This window comes from Aotus nancymaae, unplaced genomic scaffold, assembly GCF_030222135.1.
Source record: "Aotus nancymaae isolate 86718 unplaced genomic scaffold, 86718_ANA_hifiasm-v0.15.2.pri h1tg000007l, whole genome shotgun sequence".
In the NCBI taxonomy this organism is placed as follows: Eukaryota; Metazoa; Chordata; class Mammalia; order Primates; family Aotidae; genus Aotus; species Aotus nancymaae.
In genome coordinates, this window is record NW_026988418.1 from 33,012,012 (window position 1) to 33,033,741 (window position 21,730).

Below are 21,730 nucleotides of genomic sequence, written 5' to 3' on the forward strand. Positions count from 1 at the left end.
TATAATATATATAACATATATAATATATATATAACATATATTATATATATAACATATATATATTAAGCTCACAGTAGGAGTAAAATGTCATATTTTATCAGACTTTTTTGAAACATTGGAATAAATTAACTAGCAAAGTCTCTAGTACAGAGAACTTTATAACATTATCATACACCTCCATGTCAAAGGAATTTAGAAATGTGAAAAAAATAGTTTTTATATTGGTTCTGATTATCATTTTATTACAAGTTCTTTATTCTTTAGTATCCTCTCTCTTTTAATATTCTTCCTACATTGACCCTATAGTGAAGATATTACCAACATAGATACTTAGACATATTATAGATTTTTAATTTTATAGATTTTTCTTTCAAATTTCCAATATTGGAATATAATCAGCTACACAGACTCATAAGTAATGATCACAATATAGTTTTCTTAGAAGCACTTACGTAAAAGAGAAAACTCGGCCTGATTCCCTCAGATGTTTGTGAGAAAGATTGAATAACATTATATACAAGACACCTAGTACAGAACCATACCAAATGATTGGAACTTGGTTTTGAAGGATCCAATGATCCGCTGAAGAACATTAAGCTAGGAGTGACATGATGAGGTTTGTATTTTTCAGAGGTAATGAATAGTTATGAAGCAAATCTGAGGAAGGTGGAATTGAGAAGTTTAAAGACAAAAGGATGGGTTTAGAGACCATTTCAATAGCCTGGAAATTATGAGAACCAATTTAAATCAATGACAGTGGAATAGAGGGGAAAGATACAAGGTATACTTAGGAGAGAGAGTCAGAACACTTTAGTAAATGACTGAGTTTGAATCGGGAAAAGGTTGTAGGAAAAGAGAAATCAAGGATAACTCATTGGTTGTTAACTCAGAAGACTTGGTGCTTGGTGCTTGGGTGAATTATTATGCTATAAACAGATACAAAAAGTTTGGAGAAAATTGGAGGGACGGACAGGTACTAGATTAAAATAATGAGTTTCATTTTGAACATATTAAGTTTTAGTGAAATGCACTGGTGAAGAGGTCCAAGAGATACACAGATCCAGAGACCAAAGAGAGGTCTAGCGTTAGAGATATGAGAATCATACCATACTACTTATTATTTTTTGCCCAGGACAATCAACAACATCTTCTGAATTTCTGGTTATAGAAAAATAATTAGATTTATTGAAGTAAGTCAACATGGTAGAATATATTATGAAGCCATTAAAATTAGTTTTAATGATGGGATAATGCCCAAAGGATAATAGCAAATAAAATGAAAAAAACAGAATGCAAAATTTTATACAATAAAATATTGTTTAAATAAAATGGGCCTTAAAAAGCTGGAAGGAAAATCATTAAACAATTATAATGCTCACATTAGGGTTAAGAGTTTACAGTAATTTTTTCTTTTTTTTCTATGTATCAATATTTTACAAGTTTACTGTGTGCATTTCTTCAAAGTTGATTTAGGGTAAGAATAGGCTCCTAGAAAGATATTGATTAAGCTGAGTCTAAAAACTGATAGAGTTCAGCCAGATGAAGAGGGCGGTGGTAGCAGAGGTACAAAGGTGAGGAATACAGTGTGTACTTGAAACTGTAAGCAGTTAAGAGTTGGTGAAGTATAGCATGATGGCGGAGAGTTGTCAGAGAGGAAGCTGAATAGGGAGGTATGGTCACACTGTGGGGGTTTGCTACATTAAAATTACATCCTATGTGCTCTGGGACGCTCTCGAAGAAATATACATACAGGCACGTATTCATTTGCCAGGGCTCCCATAACAAAGTGCCACAGACTTGTTGGCCTAAACAATAGAAATTTATCTTCTTACAGTTCTGGAGGCCTGAAGTCCAATATCAAGGTGTCAGCAAGGTTGGTTTTATCTGAAGGCACTCTCCTTGGCCTGCAAATTTCCAGCTTCTCCCCATGTCTTTACATGGTTTTCTCTCTGTATATCTATATCTTAATCTTTGTTTTTATAAAGATATCACTCATATTGAATTAGGATTCACCCTAGTGACCTCATTTTACCTTAAATACTGCTTTAAATACCCTATCTTCATATAGTCATTCTGAGGCACTGGGAATTGAGATTTCAACCTACGAATTTTGAGGGAACACAATTCAGCCCACAACAGGGAATGATGTGGTTAAATTTCATTTGGGAATCATATGGAGTTTTGAGGAAGAGGAGATAAATTAACAAGTTATTGTAATAATCCAGGCAAAGTTCAGATTATTTTCTAGAACTTTGTTAACAGAGATGGAGAGAAAGTCACCAATTACTGAAATATTTAGGAAATAAAATTGGCACAGAATTAAGGTTACTTGGATGTTAGAAATGAGAGGGAGAAGCCTAATCTAGGTCTCCAGATTTATGATTTGAATGACCCAGTAGACGATGATGTCATCAAGGAAAGTTAAATCCAAAAAACATCCAAAGGAAGAAGCTGGTTCAGAGGGGAAATGATGAATTCAGTTTGAGGAAGCCAAATAGAGTTACCTGAAATACAGTTAGACAGAGGACTCTGAAGCACAAAGACAGATAATGGGCTGGAAGTCTAGATTTTGTCTTTATTATTCTCATATGTTATCTGAAACTATGGGAGCACATGCTCACATACTGAATGATAAGAACAATACAATTAAAAGAAGAGAAAACCATCATTTATGGGACAGGCAGAGAACAAGCCCCTGAAAGAGACAGTAAAGTGTGTGGTGAAGCAGGAAAGGCTCTTGTCATAGAGTCTAAGAGAGTAGAAAGTTTTGATGTAGGGAATAATCAATAGTGAAAGACAGCAAAGAGATCCCGAAGGTAAATATTGAGAAATGTTAGCTGGATTTGAAAGCAGAAGGATTTTTGGACATTTATACCTAATAACAATTCCTTAGGCTTTTATGTGCTAGACAACAGATAAAGCATGGTATGTGTATATTTCATTTTGAGATGCATTACAATAGATTGAGGAAAGTGTCATTATGTCCATTTTACAGATTGCAAAGATTATATAGCTCAAGACAGTCAAATACCTTGCCTAAGTTCAGCCTGAGGACAGCAGATGTAAGAGTTCGTTCTCGCTTTCATCTTATGTTACCAAAGCAGGTGTGATAAGTGGAAGGGCTCAAAATTTAGAGAGCAGTGGGGCAATGAATGTATGGTTGGTGAGGAAGTAAGATAGACTGCCCTTTTCAGTAGAGGAGAAAGTTTACTACATTGCCTACACACAGTAGATGCTCAATAAATTTTAGTTCAGTGAACAAGAAGTAAATGTTAACTTGTGCTAGCTATCAGGTTTACATGTTAGGCATGGAAGAGGAGGTAATAGAGGTGCTGAGTGCACACAGCCCAAGATTAAGGAGCCAGCAGTAGAGAGAATAATGCCGAAGAAGAAAGTGAAAATTTAGCAAGCCAGGTCCTTCCTAGAAGAGATTGTTGAGCCTGGTGTCAAGTATACCAATAAGAATTTTACTTTCTTTATCTACTTGAGTAGATAAAGAAACACTTTCTTTGAGACTGACTAAAAAAGAGTGAGGTATAAAAATAAGTGTATAGGGACAAATGGCAAATTGTTTCATCTCCCAACAATCCCCTCCATATTAAGCTCCCTATGAAAAAAAAAAAAAAAAAGAATTTCGCCATCTCTAATTTGTTAATTTTTTTTAAGCTTTAATGAATGTATACATGCAATTCCCAGTGCCTAGAGTTCCTTATCTCTTTTTGTATAGTAAACACTTATGGAAAAATAAAGACTCAAATTACAGGTTAGCTCTTAAAACTATTTCTTGAATTCTGCAAGCAGATTCTATCACTCCCTCCCTTTTCCACTTCTTACAGCACTCACTCCCTCTTCTGTAGAGTCTTGGAAGCCATAGATAACCACGCTTCCATTTTTTATTAGGTTTTTTGAAACACTTTAACATATCAACAAAATATTTGAAAATGTTATAAGGTATATTTTAGAGCAAGCACATTTTAAAAGTGGACTTTGCTTGAACACAGTAGCATTTATTTAGCTCAAACTTTAATATGCCAAAAATTATATGGTGTAAATTTTCTTAATGGTTAGCTAAGGACTACTCTAGCAGATGACTGCATTTTGTAATAAAAACATATTCTTAATTCATTGACTTTTATTAATGTTATATTGCAAATGATGCATAAATTGGGAAAATTTGTACAATGTATTTAAAGAATAAAATGTTGCTTGCCATTATAAAGATTTATGTATTGATCACCTTGATGTTTAAAGAAAATGATGTGTACTTATCCCCTATCTTCAAAGCCAAATTGTATGCTGTAATACCTTAAGCTTTCAACTAGTGTTAAATTTTGGCTGGTTCAATAGTGGGCTGAGAATATTGATTGCTATATTACTGTTCTGTTAGACAATTTTATTTTTGAATAATCTATATGCCTTATGAGAAGATCAAATGATACAGCAGAGAGATCTGAGAGAAAACACTAAGATTTAATTGTTTTAAGTTTGGCAAGATCAAGTTGCACATTTCAGAATTATCCAAAAATGCACAAAATGCATAATTATGTTCAACTTGAGTTTGAATTTGAGCTATGGAGCATGATGATCCATGTGTAATTTATAAAATATAGTTGACTATTTAAAATATAAAAATATAATATTCTTTGTAATATTTTATACATGCTATTATTTTCCTTATATCAGCAAAATAAGAAAGTGAACTTTATAAACATACATTGAGAGAGTTAAGATAATCATGTGAAATAGCTATATCAATCTGTAAACACCTCTTTAAATGACTGTTTAGTATTCCATCCAAAAATAAATACATAAAACCCAACTTACAACAAAATCTATAAGACAACATTTTCTCACAAAGAATCTGTTTATGTATTGCTTGTCAATTAAACATGAAGATAAGTAATTTTTGTTCAAATAGTCTATGTACATTCCCAGTGTACCTATTATATACATGAAATTGTTCAACCTTTAGGGCATTTGCCAAATTTTTCTAATGTAAGTAATAATTATGTGGATTTGAGAACTATACTTCTTAATTCAACTGTGAAAATATTTTTAAGATTCATGTGCACTAATTTCAGTTGTATGCAAAAATACTGTAATGAAACATTATATTTTCATTTTTTCATGGAAAATATAAAAGTCTCTTCACATGGAGCAAAAAGAAATTTCTAATGCAGCTAATATATTCAATCATCATTTAATATTCTGTGTAGCCATAATTACATTTGTCTGAGCATATCCAAATTTTAAATTAGTACACGTTGGTAAAATTGTAGCATTCGATTAGTTTGAATAAAATGTAGTACATAAAAAATTGTAAGCAAAATATTTGTAAGTCATTAATTGAAATGTAATTGTTGGCTTTTCCGGAAGAAGTGGGGAGAAAATTAAAGTAGAGTAATAGCACGATTAATTGATTCAGGATGGTTCCTGCTGAAAAATTATGTTCAATAAGAATCTGTCATGATTTATGCTCATTTGTCACTCTACAGTATATCAAATATAATGGATTCAAGTACATAAGCTGTAAAAGTGACTGCTATAAAAATACCAATTTCTTAAATTAAAAAGGTGGTTACTTAAATTGTTTAATTCCAAATAGCCATAATTTATTAATTTGAGCTATTGCTGTTTCTAGAGATGATAAATATTTTTATAAATGATTTTGTACTCATATATACATTTATCATTTTGCATTCAAGTCAATGGTTTTTAAAATTTCCTCTCAAGATCCAAATTACACATATTTTTATTAAAACATGGAGATGCCTGGCAAAAGTTGCTATTTAAATATTTAATAGGAAAAAAATTGGAAGAATAATTATTTGTTTACAACCCAAAACATTATTTCAATCAAAATTATTTTAATGTAATAAAATGTGTTCTTCAAAGTATGTTCATTTATATGTACCTCTCTCACTGATGTCTTTCAGTGATGTTTTCTCATATGAGATCTTTTTCTAACACTACGGAGATTAAAATGATTTATCTTAATATGATTTGAGCTGCTATACTGAAGAAGAATATTTCATAGAAGGGAAATTCATAAATGTCATTTTCAGAGAGTATCGAGGACATTAAAATTCATAGTAAAATTTCAATGTGTCCATTTCTATTATGCCTTAAACAGTGTGCATCAGTCACGTTTGTTATCGCAGAGAGTTACTGGAAATGAGTAGAAGCTTGGAAGTGATAGTGTAAGCAAGTTATTTTCATGACAATGGCTTATCACCTGATGATCATCATATGAAAGTTTTGTTTGCTCCTTTCAGGGGATATGCATGTTTTTTGTCATCTGCTCCAATTCCACTCTGAGTTTAATTTTCTGTTTCTATTTTATCTAACATTTTTCCTAATCCTAGAACTATGCCTCTTTACAAAAATGTTATTTAAAACCTATTTCTATGGAATTACATTAAAACAAGTAAACTTTCTATCTCCCTGTACTGTAAACCAATTGGTAATTATTTTAGTCACCTTCTGCATTAGGAGTTCCATCTTTTGGGCATTGAAATTGATTTTTTTCATCTTAGCATCTGAAGATCCAGAGTGTGCCCCTTGCCCAATCGCCTGAGACTATACAGTGACACCTACAACAGAGGATGTGGAGGGAGCAGCTTTTCGGGCACCAGAAATGGCAGCATCAGGAGCATCAGCACGAATAGACTTTGTAGAGGTAGTTCTCCCAAACTATATTACGAAACCAAACATTTTTGGTGCGCTACCTGCTGATGGGGGCTGCCTTCTTACTGCCTAGTATATACAAAATGTTTGGTCTTTGTTAAAGTTTAACAATGACATTTCTAATAGAGAGAGACCTGGTTTTCTTTTTTCCAAATGGATTCAATTGCCATAACTTTCAATGAATATAAAATTGTATCATCTCAGAAAAACATTAATACCCATATTTTTATCTAATTGATTTCACTATTTGTTATGTTAAGGTGCTGTTGTGTATAATTTTTGTATATTTTTTTAAATGGATCAAACTAAGTCATTTAGAAGTCATCCTAATGCAGTAAATAAGATAATTTCTCTAGTTTGTGCAGTTCTTCAGAGACTGAATATAATTGCCTCGTTTTCTGTCATATTCCTTGATGATGTTCCATTGTGGACTTATTTGCAAAGTTCCCAGATGGCCCAAGTCAAAACATGAAATGCTGGTGATGGATTGATTTTATGTATCCTTTCATCTTATGTAATTTAATGTGAAACAGTTATTTTGTAGCTTTAAGATACATTTGTTAATTAACCATACTGGCTTTTTGTGCAGTTCAATGGCTTATAGCATTTCAATTTGCATACAAAATGAGTCTCTGTAGTAATATTTTTGCTAAATAAATAACAATCAACATAATGAGTGCATTTGCTTTTAACCTTTTATACACATAATTTAAAAGTAGGATATATTTCATATTAATATTTTGAAAAGCTTGAAATTCAACATACAAAGGTCACCATCTTGCTGATGCCTAATGCAGTGCAGCAAATTTATTCTTCATCCCATATTAACTCCTTTTGAAACAAGGCAAAATACAAGTAAATTACAATTATTTTGTTGGAGCTATTTCTTGATTAAATACAATTCAAAGATTCTTTTTATAAAACAAGTATGAGCAGGATACATTGAACTTACTGGCTTTTCCTATTGTTTTGCTTCTATTTCATTTTACTGTCTAGGAAATAAACATAATTTTTGTAAAACCTATGCTACTGAGCTAAAATGTACTTTCTTGAGTATTTCTATTCTATTTTATGAATTTCAATTATATGAAACATGAAATATAAAGCTGTCTTAGAATGCATAACCCTTTGTATAAACATATATCTGAAAGTAAATGTTGATTTTTTGTTAAAATTGTGTAGATGCTGATTATTCCATGAGTAATTATGAAGATCTATATGTAAAAATTTAAATCTACTTATTGTGTTTGTACAACCTTGTTTTTAGCTGTGTGTACTATATGCTTATTGACTTCTGTCATTTTCACATATATTGCATATATCTCTCAAAAACTAAAAGGTATATTGCTATTCTAAAAACACAAAACTTCAATTCCTGATACTGCTTTAGAATCAGTTATACTGTCTTAGTGTAGCTTTATAATGTCTTCTTATGAATTCTCAGTGCCCTTCAAATGCCACCAATTTATTTAGCTTTCCGAAATTTATTTTAGAGATTACTTCAAAAGGGATTACTTAAAACATTCTGTATGAAAGTAGCTTTGAAGATTAAAGAAACATTGCTGTTTTGACTTTATGATGTTCTAAGTAAGAAACTGGACTTTTCATTATTAAAGCTTAAAAGTCTTATACAGCAGCAATAAAAGTCTACATCGTGCTCAGGCTGTTGGATAATTATTTTGTTGGCATAACCTTACTGCAGTAAACCATGTTGCCTTTCTGGTCTTGATAATGTATAACTGAAAACTTATATGTGTAGCAAAAAAGAAACTTTTCTTAATGAAAAAAATTAACCAGTAAATGGAATAACTGTTATCAAAGCCAAAATGTTTTAAAACTTAATCAGCAGAAGTGTTTATAAAAGGTTAAAATAAATACAATTGAATATAAGATGTGATTTATTTTTGCCCACTGTGCATGTTGTATGTCCTGGTTAGTGCTCCAACAATCATAAGTGATTTTAAATTCATTCGCAATACTTGTGTGACTCTAATCTTTTATTCTGAGAGGAATCATGCCTACCAATTTAAGAAAATATTGACTGTGTTTATTTATAAAGTTTCATAGATTTTCAGCCTCAATATATACTTTAAAAAATGTAAAATGGTAATAAGATGAAATGTGTTTATATGCATTTATTGTTATTGAAATAATTTTATTGAAAATATATGCTATTGATTATACATTCATGAGTAGTAGGATATGCTTATTAAACCAGAATTTAGCTAAACATATTCAATTAAACAACAACAGAAGACCCTTTAGGAAGATGGCAGTACAATATGTGGTTATCCATTCTCCAGGATACAAATACCATACAGCCCTTTCCTCCTTCATAATATTAGACTACTCTCAGGAACCTGGGGCATGATGTGAACACTACACTGTATTCTTTCATCATTTTATTGGCATCTCATGAAGAGATGTCAGTTGTTATGCCTTTTAGGAGTACCTCAGAGAATAGAATACATATTCCTGTATGTTTCTCAGAAGTTATTGGTTTCTGGAGCTTCATTAAGAATTTCTCTATATGTACTCTACCAGCCTATTTTTTGTTCATATCAAACTTTGCCAATTAAGGTTCCTGCTATTTTGTCTTATGTTTTTAATCAAATCAACTTTTCTTGAGCCAAAACTGGCAGATCTAAATTTTGTCACCAAAAATTATGATTATTTTATCAATTTTTTAAAGGAAGGCACATTAGGCATAGTCAGTTTTATTTTGTGTCACTTGTTTCTGCCACTAGCAATTAATATAAGTTGAATAAAGACTGATGATCTATATTTATTCATTGGCATAAAAAACACTATTACCAGGGCAAAAATATAGCATCTGGAGGTCTAGTATAGTAAAAATAATAATTTCAGAACAAATGGGTTTAGAACAGCATAAGAGTGTGGAAACTACATATTGCTCAAATCTCAATGAGGTAAAAGTCTTGTATTAAACCAGTAATTCCTCCAACCCTCACACACGTACAACTTCCTTTGATTTCAGCTGTATTTTATGTATGTATATAATATCTAAAATCCAAACTCTTCATTACCTCTTGTGCCTGGGCAAATTTTAGAGAAAATGCAATTCTTTAATTCAACCCAGTTCAATAAACATGTATTGAGGACTGACTGTGTCAAGCACAGGGATTAACACTAGAGACACCCATACAAAGAGCCCCTGCTGTTCAGCAGCTTAAGGTCTGATAAGGCATAGAGACAAGTGAAGCATTATATGCAGTACAGCATAGTACATAGAATTATGGAGATGTGATGAAGGCCCAGAAATAGTACAGAGAAGTTCTGTTTCTTAGTCCTATCTGTAAAGTCCAGGTGAAGCCAAAGGAATCTTTCGAACCATAAATCGGAATTTTAAAATGGGCAAAGGAGAATGAGTGTTGCTCACAGAGGAAACCCCATGTCACAAGGGGTTGACTATGTAAAATAGAAAGCATGAGGAAGGAGTAACCATGAGGTAGACAGAGGAAAAACTGTGAAGGGCCTCTTATGCTATGGTTGCACTTTATTTTGTGGGCAATAGGTTTTGATGAAATGGTTTTAAGTAGAGGCATGACAAGTTAGATCTGTGAGTGATGGGATAAAATTGGTTACATAAAAATTCATGCTTTCCTTGGTAAGCAGGCAAAAAAACAAAGGCCACTCTGGGCCAAGCATAGTGCTATACACCTATAATCCCAGTGCTTTAAGAGGCCAAGGCAGGAGGATCACTTGAGTTTAAGAGTTTGAGGCTACAGTAAGCTATGATCACACCACTGCAATCCAGCCTGGGCAACAGAACAAGAGCCTGTCTCTAAAGCTGCTTGGACAATTCTTTTTTAAAAACCAGCTTTACTGAGGTGTGTGAAGTACATAACATAAAACTAACTCATTTTAAGTGTACAATTCAAAATTTTTTGTAGATTTATAGAGAAGTGTAATTATCACAATTCAATTTTGCTCATTTCTATTACCTACTGCCCAAATCCCTCCTGCTTATTCACAGTTAATCCCCATTCTAATCTCCTTTCCTACCCTAGCCCCAGGTAACTGCTATACTGCTGTCTTTATAAATTTTCCTTTTCTGAACATATAAGTGGAATTATTCATGTATCATCTTTTGTGTCTGGTTCCTTTCACTGAGCATAATGCTTTCAAGGTTTCTGCCAGATTATTATTAGACAAATAAAATAGACATATTTTACTCCTAAAGAGACTATGAACACTGAGAAAACAAGACATGGGATAAGGATGTGGTGTGGGCCTATCAGAGGAGTAGAGGAGACAAGAGATTGAGAGGGGCCAAGATAGTGAGGGCAGGTGGCAGGAAAAAGAATCAGTTGGAGAAGAAGACTCAGAAGTGCACAGTTATGTGAAAGTAGAAGAAAACGTGGAGATATTTTAGTAAAATTTGCTGAAGACTGAAGATTTGAACTGTATTGCCTCCCTACCTTAGAGATTTAAAATAGGTGTTTGTGAAGATTGGACTTCCTGTTTGTGGTCACCACTGTATTCTAGATACTAGAGGTATCACAAGCTTTGTTAGTTTCTTTGGAGAAGTCACTTCTCCAAAGAATGCTTACCTTAGATAAAAAACAAGAATGCACTTAAATCGTGACAGATTGACATCTACAGTTAAAATATAAAAGGGCAAACGTGCATCTAGAACAAGCTGTGTTTTCTTTGAAAAGCCAATGGGGAGCCAGCGGGACATTGTGATAGTCACACTGAGATTGAAATTACAGTTTTTTTTAGAGAATGCAATACTGATTTAAGAATACTTGTTCAGATGAAGAAACAGACTTATGCAGCATGATGAGGCCACTCAAGTCATAAAAATTTAGAAAAAGACAGGCTACTGGCAAATTTTCTGAGTCTATATTCAAGATCCACCCTACTAACTAAGAATGGCTGCCTTGCTGATTTGACTGTTACCATAGGACTGAAGATAAAGCAAATTTTGGAGTTGTTTGTGTGATCTACTAGTTACTAGAAAAATCACAGGTTTAGAGTGCAGCTAATGGGATAAGCAGACTTTGATTTTAGGGCAGTGAAGACATTCTGCATTATGGATAATGATGCTATATAAATAAAAGAACAAGCTGTGTGTGTGATACGTATTTACTCTGATATATATTTATGTACATAAATATATATTTTAAAGATGTGTATGTACATATATATTTATATGTACATATAATTATATGTATAGTGTACATTTGATGGGTTGGGAGAAATGTGTAAAGACATCTATAATCCATCCATGACGGAACATGTCATTACACATTTGTCCAAACCCATCAAATGTACCCCAAGAGTGAACCCTAATGTAAACTGTGGTCTTTGGGTGACTATGGTGTATAGATGTAGTTTGTCAGTTGAAACAGTGTATCATTCAGGTGGGGAATGTGGATAGTACAGAAAGCTCTGCATGTGTTGGGTTGGGGAGTATATGAGAAATCTCTGTGCTTTTCTCTCAATTTTGCTGTAAACCTAAAACTGCTTTAAAAAAAAAAAAAAAACTGCACACTGGCCAGAATATGCCTGCTACTTAGTTGTTACCAGGAAGGGACAAACTGAAAAACAAAGAAGTCACTAGGTAGGAAATCTGACAAAAATCTCCAGGCCTAATGTCATGACTGGCCTCAGGCCAAGAACTATCTGATGAGTGAAATTGGAGTCTCAGAAGACAGCACCAAAGATGGTTTCTGAGAGCCTGCTAAAAGGACCCTCTCTCCAGAAGCACATTTCCAAACCCCTAGGAGTGGGAAGTAGTCCTGCAAAGCACGGTTCCTATAGGGACACAGTGGTCTGTTGTAGTCTCAATAGGAATGAGAGATTTCTCAGCGCTGGTTAGAAATACTGCAGAACCACCGGGTGGAATGGTGCATGCCTGTAGTCCCAGCTACCTAAGAGACTGAGGCAGGAGGATTTCTTGAGCCCAGGAGTTCTAGGCTGTAGTGCGTTATGCTGATCTGGTGGCAATACTAAGTTTGGTGTTAATATGGTGACCATCCTGGAGGGGGGCCCACTAGGTTTCTAAGGAGGGGTGAACCAGGTCAGATTGGAAACCTAGCATGTGGTCAAAACTCCCATACTGAACAGAAGTTTTCGGGAACAATCCCAGGTTAAGGACTGCAGATTCATTTCCTAGGCCACAGAGTCAGGATCCCCTGCTTTGGTGAAGGTGGACAGGACAAACCTGGAATCCTGAAGATTGGTCTTGTTTGCTTCTGTTAAAGTAACAAGAAGCTATAAAACTGACTCTATTCTTTAAAAGAGAGGAGGTTAACTACTAAAGCAAATGTGTTTTAATTACAGGAAGTTGGTATTTCCCTGGCAAATACTCCAAGACACTGGAGAAGTGTTTGCATACTCTGAACAGGGGAGAAAAAGAAGCAAATTAAAGTGGATGAGATAAAAAAATAAAAAAAATGGAGATTTTTATATTTTTCCTTCCTCCTTGCCCACTTTGTTCTCTGTCTCCACTTTCTGAAAGAAGAAAAGACAACAACTACTGTAAGATGCCCTCAAATAAAAGTCAAAGGAGGAGAATTAGTCTGCTTTGTGGGCTCCGTGTGGGAGCTGGAGGTGAGGGGATATCAGAAGCTCTCACTGTAGGACTTTAGCACTGAGCAAGGGGATAATCAGGGCAGAAGATGGGGTAGATGTGATGTCAGGAAAGAGAGTTCTTTGAATAGGAGAATAAGGTTTTCCTAGGAGTTTTGGTGTACTATGCAGTAGGATAGAAAATACCAGTAAAAAATGCTGTGAGCCAAGTTCATAGATCCCTTTAAATGTTGAAAACAACCTCAGGACAGAAATTGCCATTTGGGATCTATGTTTCTCTAAGTAGCCTTTATGAAAGTATCATAGGAATGAATTCAAAGGACAGGGAGACCAGTTGCTGTAATCAGGACAAAAGAAGGAAAGCATAGTAATAGAGATGAAGAAAAGTAAACTGAATTGAGAGGCATTTTTGGAAGTGAAATTTAAAGAGCATAGCTTATTCTTGACATAGAAAAAAAGGCAGAAAGTTGACAAAATCAAACTGCTTCTAGATTGTTCCTTACTCTGGCTTTATGATTTAATTTGAAAAGGATTTCCCAGATAAAAAGACACAGCCATTTTCAAAGCAACTAACAACAAATTGCAAAGGCAGAATAATGCATCTTGCATTTATAACTGTTTTTGATTGACTTGTAAATCTGCTTCCCTTTATTAATTTGACTAAGATCCAGTCCAAATATCAATGCCTCTTTGAAGATTTCCCTGGATCCCCAAACATGTGCACACGGGACTTGGGATTATAAAATTTCTAAAATGTTATCACATCATATGATAATTAGTTGTTTGAAGGTCTGCGTCCTTGAGCTCTTTGAAGGTGGGACTGTGTCTTATTCATCATTATATCTCCACGGATAGAAAAGTGCTTTGTCCAAAGTTAGATTTGTTAAATGAATAGAGGAGATATGGCAGTCAAAGAAAATGCAATCTGCTGAGTGTCAGCAGGACTATTATATGCAATAAAAACAACAAAATTAAAGTGTCTAAAATCAGTCCCCGTATCTATTCATAAAAATATGAAACTATTTCCAATATCATTCCTATCAATATTTCCAGTGAAACCAATACATGTATGTGCTATTAGTTCTAATCATGCTACTAGAACATTGTTGAGTTTGAAATTGTTACCATCATTCAATTAATACATGTATAGCTGTCACTTCCATTTGAATTATTATGACATCAAAAGCTCAGGCAACAAAAGAAAAAATAAACAAATGAGACTAAATCAAACTAAAACTCTTTTTACACAGCAAAGGAAACAGTCAACAAAATAAAAAGGAGGCTGGGCATGGTGGCTCACACCTATGATCTCAGAGCTTTAGGAGGCCAAGGCAGAAAAATGACTTGAGGCCAGGAGTTCAAAACTCATCTGGGCAACAGAGTAAGACCCCCATCTCTACAAAAAAATAAAATTAACCATGAGTGGTAGTACATGTTTGTGGTCCCAGCTACTTGGGAGGCTGAGGTAGGAGGATCACTGAAACCGAATAGATCAAGACTACAGTGAGCCAAGATCACACTACTGCACTCCAGCCTGGGTGACGGAGTGAGACCTTTCCTCCAGATTAACAAAAAAATAAGATGAATAAGAACAAATACCAGGCACCCTATAGATGTGGAGAAAATATTGCAAACTATATGTCTAATAAGGAGTTAATATCCAAAATATATTTTAAAAGCTCATACAACTGAAGAGCAACAAAAGAAAAAAAGCAAACAAAAAACCCAGTTTACAAAATGGAATGGACAAAGGATGTAAATAAACATTTTTCCGAAGAAGGCTTATGAATGACAACAAGTATATGAAAAGGTGTTCAACATCACTAATCGTCAGGAAAATGCAAATCAAAGCCATGAGTTATCACTGTATACCAGTTAGGATGATTATTAGCAAGAAGACTAGAGATAACAAGTATTGGAAAGGGAGTACAGAAAAGGTAAATTGCTGAGAACGTAAATTGGTACAGCCATTATGAAAAACAGTATGAAGCTTCTTTAAAAAATTAGAACTACCATATGATCCAGCAGTTCCTCTTCTGTATATATTATACCCAAAGAAAATAAAACAGGTATCTCAAAGAGAGATTTGCAGTCCTATGTTCATTGCAGGATTATTCACAATAGCCAGGATATGAAAACAAATGTCCATTGACTGATGAATAGATAAAGAAATTGCAGCATATATGTACATACCTACACACATACATATAAACACTATATAAATATTATTTAGCCTTAAAAACAGAGATCCCACCACTTGTAACAACATAAATGACACTGGAGGACATTTAGCCAAGTGAAATAAGCCAGACACAGAAAGAGAAATACTACATGATCTCATTTATATGTGGAATCTAAAATAACACAGACAGAAGCCAAGAGTAGAACAGTGGTTACCAGCTGCTTGTGAGTAGGGAAGATGGGGAGACGTAGCCCAAAGGATACAAACTTGCAGCTGTAAAATGAATACATGCTAGAGACCTAATATACAGCATAAGAATATATTGAGTACTTGAAATGTGCTAAGAGAGTGCATCTTAAGTATGTCATGTCTCAGAGATATTGCAGGCTCGGTTTCACACCACCACAATAAAGCAAATATTGCAATAAAACTATTTTTTTGTTTCCACTGCATATAAACATTGTGTTTACAATATGCTGTAATCTATTAAGTATGCAATAGCATTCTGTCTTTTAAAACAATATGCACATCTTGATGGAAAAAATACTTTATTGCTAAAAATTCTAACAATCATCTGGTGCTTTTGTTGGTAAAGGGTCTTGCCTTGATGTTGATGACTGCTGACTGATCAGGGTGGTGATTGATTAAGGTTGTGGTGGCTCTGGCAATTTCTTAAACTAAGATAACAATGAAGTTTACTGCATCAATTGACTCTTCCTTTCATGAAAGATTTCTCTAGAGCATCTTAAATATTAAGATTTATCTGTAGCACATGATTCTATTTGATAGAATTTTACCTACTTCTTTCAAAAATTGAGTCAGTCTTCTCAAACATTGTGATTGCTTTATTAATAAGTTTATGTAATATTCTAAATTGTTTGTTGTCATTTCAACAATATTAACAGCATCTTTACCAGGAGTGGATTCCATCTCAAGAAACCACTTTTGCCAGGTGCAGTGACAAAAGTGGTCACTTCAAGGTACTGGGATCCTGCCTGTAATTCCAGCACATTGGGAGGCTAAGGCAGGTGATTTCTTCAGCCCAGAAGTTTGCTACCAACCTGGGCAACATGGCAAAGCTCTATATCTGCAAAAATGTACAAAATTAGCTGGGTGTGGTGATGTGCACCTGAATTCGCAGCTACTCATGAGGCTGAGGTGGGAGGATCACTTGAGCCTGAGTGGTTGAGGCTTCAGTAAGCCAAGATTTTGCCACTTACTCCAGCCTGGATGACAGAGGGAGACCCAGTCTAAAAGAAGAGGAAGGAGAAAGAGAAGAAGGAGAGAAAGAGGAGGAGGAGGAGGAGAAAGAGGAGGAAGGGGAGGAGGGAGAGGAGGAGGAGGAGAGGACGAGGCAGAAGAAAAGGAGGAGGAGGAGGAAGAGGAGGAAAGAACCACTTTCTTTGATTATCCTTAAGAAGCAATTTCTTGTCTGTTAAAGTTTTATGAGATTGCAGCAATTCAGTCACATATTCAGGCTCCACTTCTAATTTTAGATCTCTTTCTACCACATTGAAATTACTTTCTCCACTGGTGTCTTAAATCCCTCAAAGTCATCAGTGAGGGTTGGAATCAATTTCTTCCAAACTTCTGTTAATGTTGATAGTTTGAGCTCTTCTCATAAATCATGATTACTGTTCATGGCATCTAGAATGGTTAATCCTCTCCTGAATGTTTTCAATTTACTTTGCCCAGATCCATGAGAGGAATGACTATCTGGCTATATATAAAATGTATTTCTCAAATAATAAGACTTGAAAGTCAAAATTTCTCCTTAACCTATTAACAGCAGAATGGATGTTGTGTTCACAGGCATAAAAACAACACTAATTTTATACATCTCCATTGGAGCTTTTGGGTGACTAGATGCATTGTCAATGAACAGTAATATTCTGAAAGTAATCTTTGTTTCTGAGCAGTAGGTCTCAACAGTAGTCTTAAAATGTTCAGTAAACCATGTCATAAAGAGAGGTGCAGTCATCCAGACCTTGTTGTTCCATTTCTAAAGCACAGGCAGAGTAGGTTTAGCATAATCCTTAAAGCCCCTAAGATTTTCAGAATGGTAAATGAGCATTGGCTTTAACTTTAACTCATTAGCTGCATAAGCCCCTAATAAGAGAGTCAGACTGTCTTTTGAAGCTTTGACTCCAGTCATTGACTTCTCTTTAGCTATGAATGCCCCAGATGTCATCTTCTTCCAATAGAAGGCTATTTCATTTACATTGAAAACCTGTGTTTTAATGTAGCCACCTTCATTAATTATCTTAGCTAGATATTCTGGATATCTCGCTGCAGCTCCTACGTCAGCACTTGTCGCTTCACCTTGCACTTTTATGTCATGGAGATGACTTATTTCCTTAAACTTCATAAACAAACCCTTATTAGCTTCAAACTTTTCTTCTGCAACTTCCTTACTTTTCTCAGTCTTTATAGGATTGAAGAGAGTTAGGGTCTTGCTCTGGATTAGGCTTTGACTTAAGAGAATGTTGTGACTGGTTTGATCTTCTGTGCAGACCACTATCACTTTCTCTATATCAGCAGTAAGACAGTTTCACTTTTTTATTATTCATGTATTCACTGAAGTGGCACTTTTGATTTCCTTCAAAAACTTTTCCTTTGAACTTACAACTTGGCTAACTGTTTGGTACAAGAGGGCTAGCTTTTGGTTGACTCCAGCTTCTGACATGCCTTCCTCACTAAGCTTAACTATTTCTAGCTTTTGATTTAAAGTGCGAGACCCACAACTCTTTCTTTCACTTGAACACTTAAGAGATTTTTGCAGGGGTATTAATTGGCCTAATTTCAATATTGTTGTGTCTCAGGAATAGAGAACCCAAAGAGAGGGAGAAAGGGGAATGGTCTGTTGGTGGAACAGGCAGAATACACACAACATTTATCAAATTAAGTTTGCCATCTTATATGGGCATGGTTCATGGCTCCCCAAAACAATTACAATAGTAACATCAAATATCACTGATCATTGGCCAGGCATGGTGGCTCACACCTGTAATCCCAGCACTTTGGAAGGCCAAGGTGGGTGGATCACTTGAGGCCAGGAGTTCAAGACCAGCCTGGCCAACATGGTGAAACCCCAACTCTACTAAAAATATAAAACTTAGCTGGGTGTGGTGGTGTGCACCTGGAGTCCCAGCTACTCAGGAGGCTGAGGCAAGAGAATCATTTGAACCCAGGAAGTGGAGGTTGCAGTTAGCTGAAATCATGCCACTGCACTCCAGCCTGGGCAACAGAACAACACTCTGTCTCAGAAAAGAAAAAAATAAATAATATCACTGATCATAAATAAATATAATAGATACAGTGATAAAGGAAAAGTTTGAAATATAACCAAAAGTAACTACAGAGACATGAGTGAGCACATGCTGTTGGAAAAATGGTGCCAGTAGACTTGCTCAATACAGGGTTGCTACAGACCTTCAATGTGTAAAAAATGCAATGTCTGTGAAGCACAATAAAGTAAAGTGCAAGAAAATGACATGTGCCTGAATTCTCATCACAAAAAAGAAGAAGAAAACTATGTGAAGTGATGGGTATCTTAATTAGCTTGATTGCGGTAATAATTTCACAATGTATACATACATTGAAACATCACACTGTATACTGAATATATTCCATTTTTATATGTCAATTATACCTCCATAAAACTGAATAAATTTAAAACTTTAAAATGTTGTAAAAGGGGAGCAGTTCTACTTCAACTATTGGAAAGATGGCAGTGGCATATCAGGCAGAGGAAATAGTGGATGTAGGAAAGTCTGATATATATTACGGAATGAGGAGTGGCCTGGTTTTCTGATCAGAGAAATAAGTTAAAAACAGTGGTAGAAATAAAATTGGAAAGGTAGGGTGAGGCGTTTGGACCTCACTAAGTGGTAACACTTAAAGATTACCTATGAGAGTAGCAAGGACACAGTTGGTACTCAAGGCAGGAGTTAAAAACTCAAATGAGAAAAAATGTGGGAGCAACATCACACAGGAAAAGCCAATGATGTATTTAAATATGATACAATACACATTTTTAAAATCCCTTCTGGTACTGATTGACTTGAAAATACATGAAGTTATATGAATTACAGCTCAAACTTTGTCATTCCTCTAAAAAAACAGTAAGCTAGACAAAACTGATTTAGCTTAAAAGTGGTCCCTTATTCTGTAATAATGAGGGTAGATAATATTTATTTACTGGACATGCCAAGCTCTTTCCCTACATGCATTATTTCACTGACCCTTTAACAACTGAGTAAGGTATGTATTGTCACTTTGTTACACATCAGAAAACTGAGTCTCAGAGAAATTAAACCATTTACTCAAGATCACTCTGATAGAAAGAGGCAGAAACTGGATTCAAACCCACTTCTCTCCACTACTCCACCTTGTATCAACTTGATTGTTTTGCCTACAGACTATAGCTCTGCTTAAATTCTTTTTAAGAAACCAAATTATTTATGCTGATGTTGTTTATTTGATTTACCTCCAAGGCACTTGATTAATAATCAAATTATATTAATACTTCTTGTGGATGATAGATATTTGTCACACATTACAAGAATTGCTTATTCTCTTGAGGTGTTTTTCATTTTAAAAAATACATCCAGGTACATTTTGGGTTCTTGAATCACAGATTAACCATTCAGTCCTCATAATGCGAGATTGAAGAGATAATCAATGGGTTTCATACAGTTAAAAGAATGTCAGTCTCTTTGCACTGTCTTTAAAAACTGTCATAAATTTATCACTCAGTGTCTTTAGCTATCAATTTCATTTTTCCAACCTTTTAAAATCAAGGTGGTTTCTTTTGCATTTCTTAAGATTCAAGATTGAAAATGTAACAAAATCTCAGAATCTCAGACAGCTAACATGTATTAAACTTTTCAAAGCACGTGAAACAATGCTTTCAAGAATATGTTTTTTGATCTACACATTAATCTCATAAGAGGAGCATAAAAAAATTTCCCATTCAGTTAATAAGAACTTTAATGTTATTTGGTAAAATATAAATAATGTCCATAGTGCCACAGATAATACACTAATTTTTTGTTTCAGCTTATGCTATATATTGAAGTACATTCTATGTTACCTTTTTTGTTGATAAAAAAAGTTTGGAATTTTAATTTTTATTATAAGTGGATGCTTTGCAGAAGGATTTTATACAAACTGGTAAAGCTTTGAAGTATAAATTATTTCCTATCGTAATTACCATAAATATGGGTAAATAACTCAGAATGTTTCCATATAATAACTACTGAGCAATATACTTTCAGTATTCCTTGATATAAGTAGATATGGGAACCATGTAGCTTCTAATATCAAGGCATTTGCTGTTTTAAGAGATTTTTTAAATTTAATTTTGGATACAAAATTTCTTGTACTTGAAAACCAAACTTTTTTTTTTTCAGTCCTTTCAATGAGCTCTTGGTTTTGTGGAAGATATATTCCAGGCCAAGGAAAGTCATGTGCAAAACCAGGGAGATGAATGAGAAACTGATGGATTGTGCAAAAGACCAAGAGATGAATTTGTGTGGTAGGCATTGGCTACTGAATGTCAAGACATGAGGTTTGAGAAGTAGAATAGAGCCTATTCATGGGTGACTTTATATTCCAGTATAAAGGTTAGATCAACAAAGAGAAATAAACCTCACTGTGTTGATTTTTCAATAAATACTGATCATTTTATTTTACCTAAGCTAGGGACCAGAATCTTAACTCTTATAGATAATATAGTTGCTAATATTTATTGAGTTCTAAATTCTTTACATACGTTAATCCACATAGCCCTCATAGTACCTTGAAGTAGGTATTATTATTATCCCCATTTTACAAATAAGGAAACTAAAACACAAAGAAGTAACTTGCCCAAGGTCACGAAGCTGCTAAGGTATGGGGGAAGGATTTGAACCCTGGCAGCTTGACTCTGGCCTTGTTCTTAATTACCATGGCACAGCTGAATAGAGACCACCCAAACTAAATTGAAGTTTTGAGGATACGTGATAGTTTTGTTAGAGGTTGGAGCACATGTTGAATTCATTTCCTCACATTTGTTGGTAAAATATCCTAGACTCCTTTTTGTTTTTGAAAACAGTTTGATTGAAGTACAATTGGCATGTAATAAACTGACATACCTGGCATATACACATTCACAATATTCAAGACAGAAAAACAACCTAAATGTCTATGAACAGATGAATAAGAAAATGTAGCATTTACACACATTGCACACAATAAAATATTAATCAGCTTTTAAAAAGACAAAAATTCTACTGCTTGTAATAACATGGATGGACC

General features: G+C 34.4%; 1 protein-coding gene across 11 annotated transcripts in view; it reads left to right on the plus strand.

The window, feature by feature from the left end:
* LRRC7 (leucine rich repeat containing 7) overlaps positions 1-21,730 on the plus strand; it is a 592,672-nt gene that overhangs the window by 321,695 nt on the left and 249,247 nt on the right. For 3 of the 11 annotated variants that reach the window (XM_064372501.1, XM_064372500.1, XM_064372499.1), the window contains one exon: positions 6,537-8,344. The exons of the other annotated variants lie outside the window; for them this stretch is intronic. In XM_064372501.1, coding sequence (XP_064228571.1) covers positions 6,537-6,543 — 7 coding nt within the window. In that variant the 3' untranslated portion in view covers positions 6,544-8,344. Of the gene's footprint in view, positions 1-6,536; positions 8,345-21,730 lie in introns of those variants that run through there. 11 annotated transcript variants of the gene reach the window in all.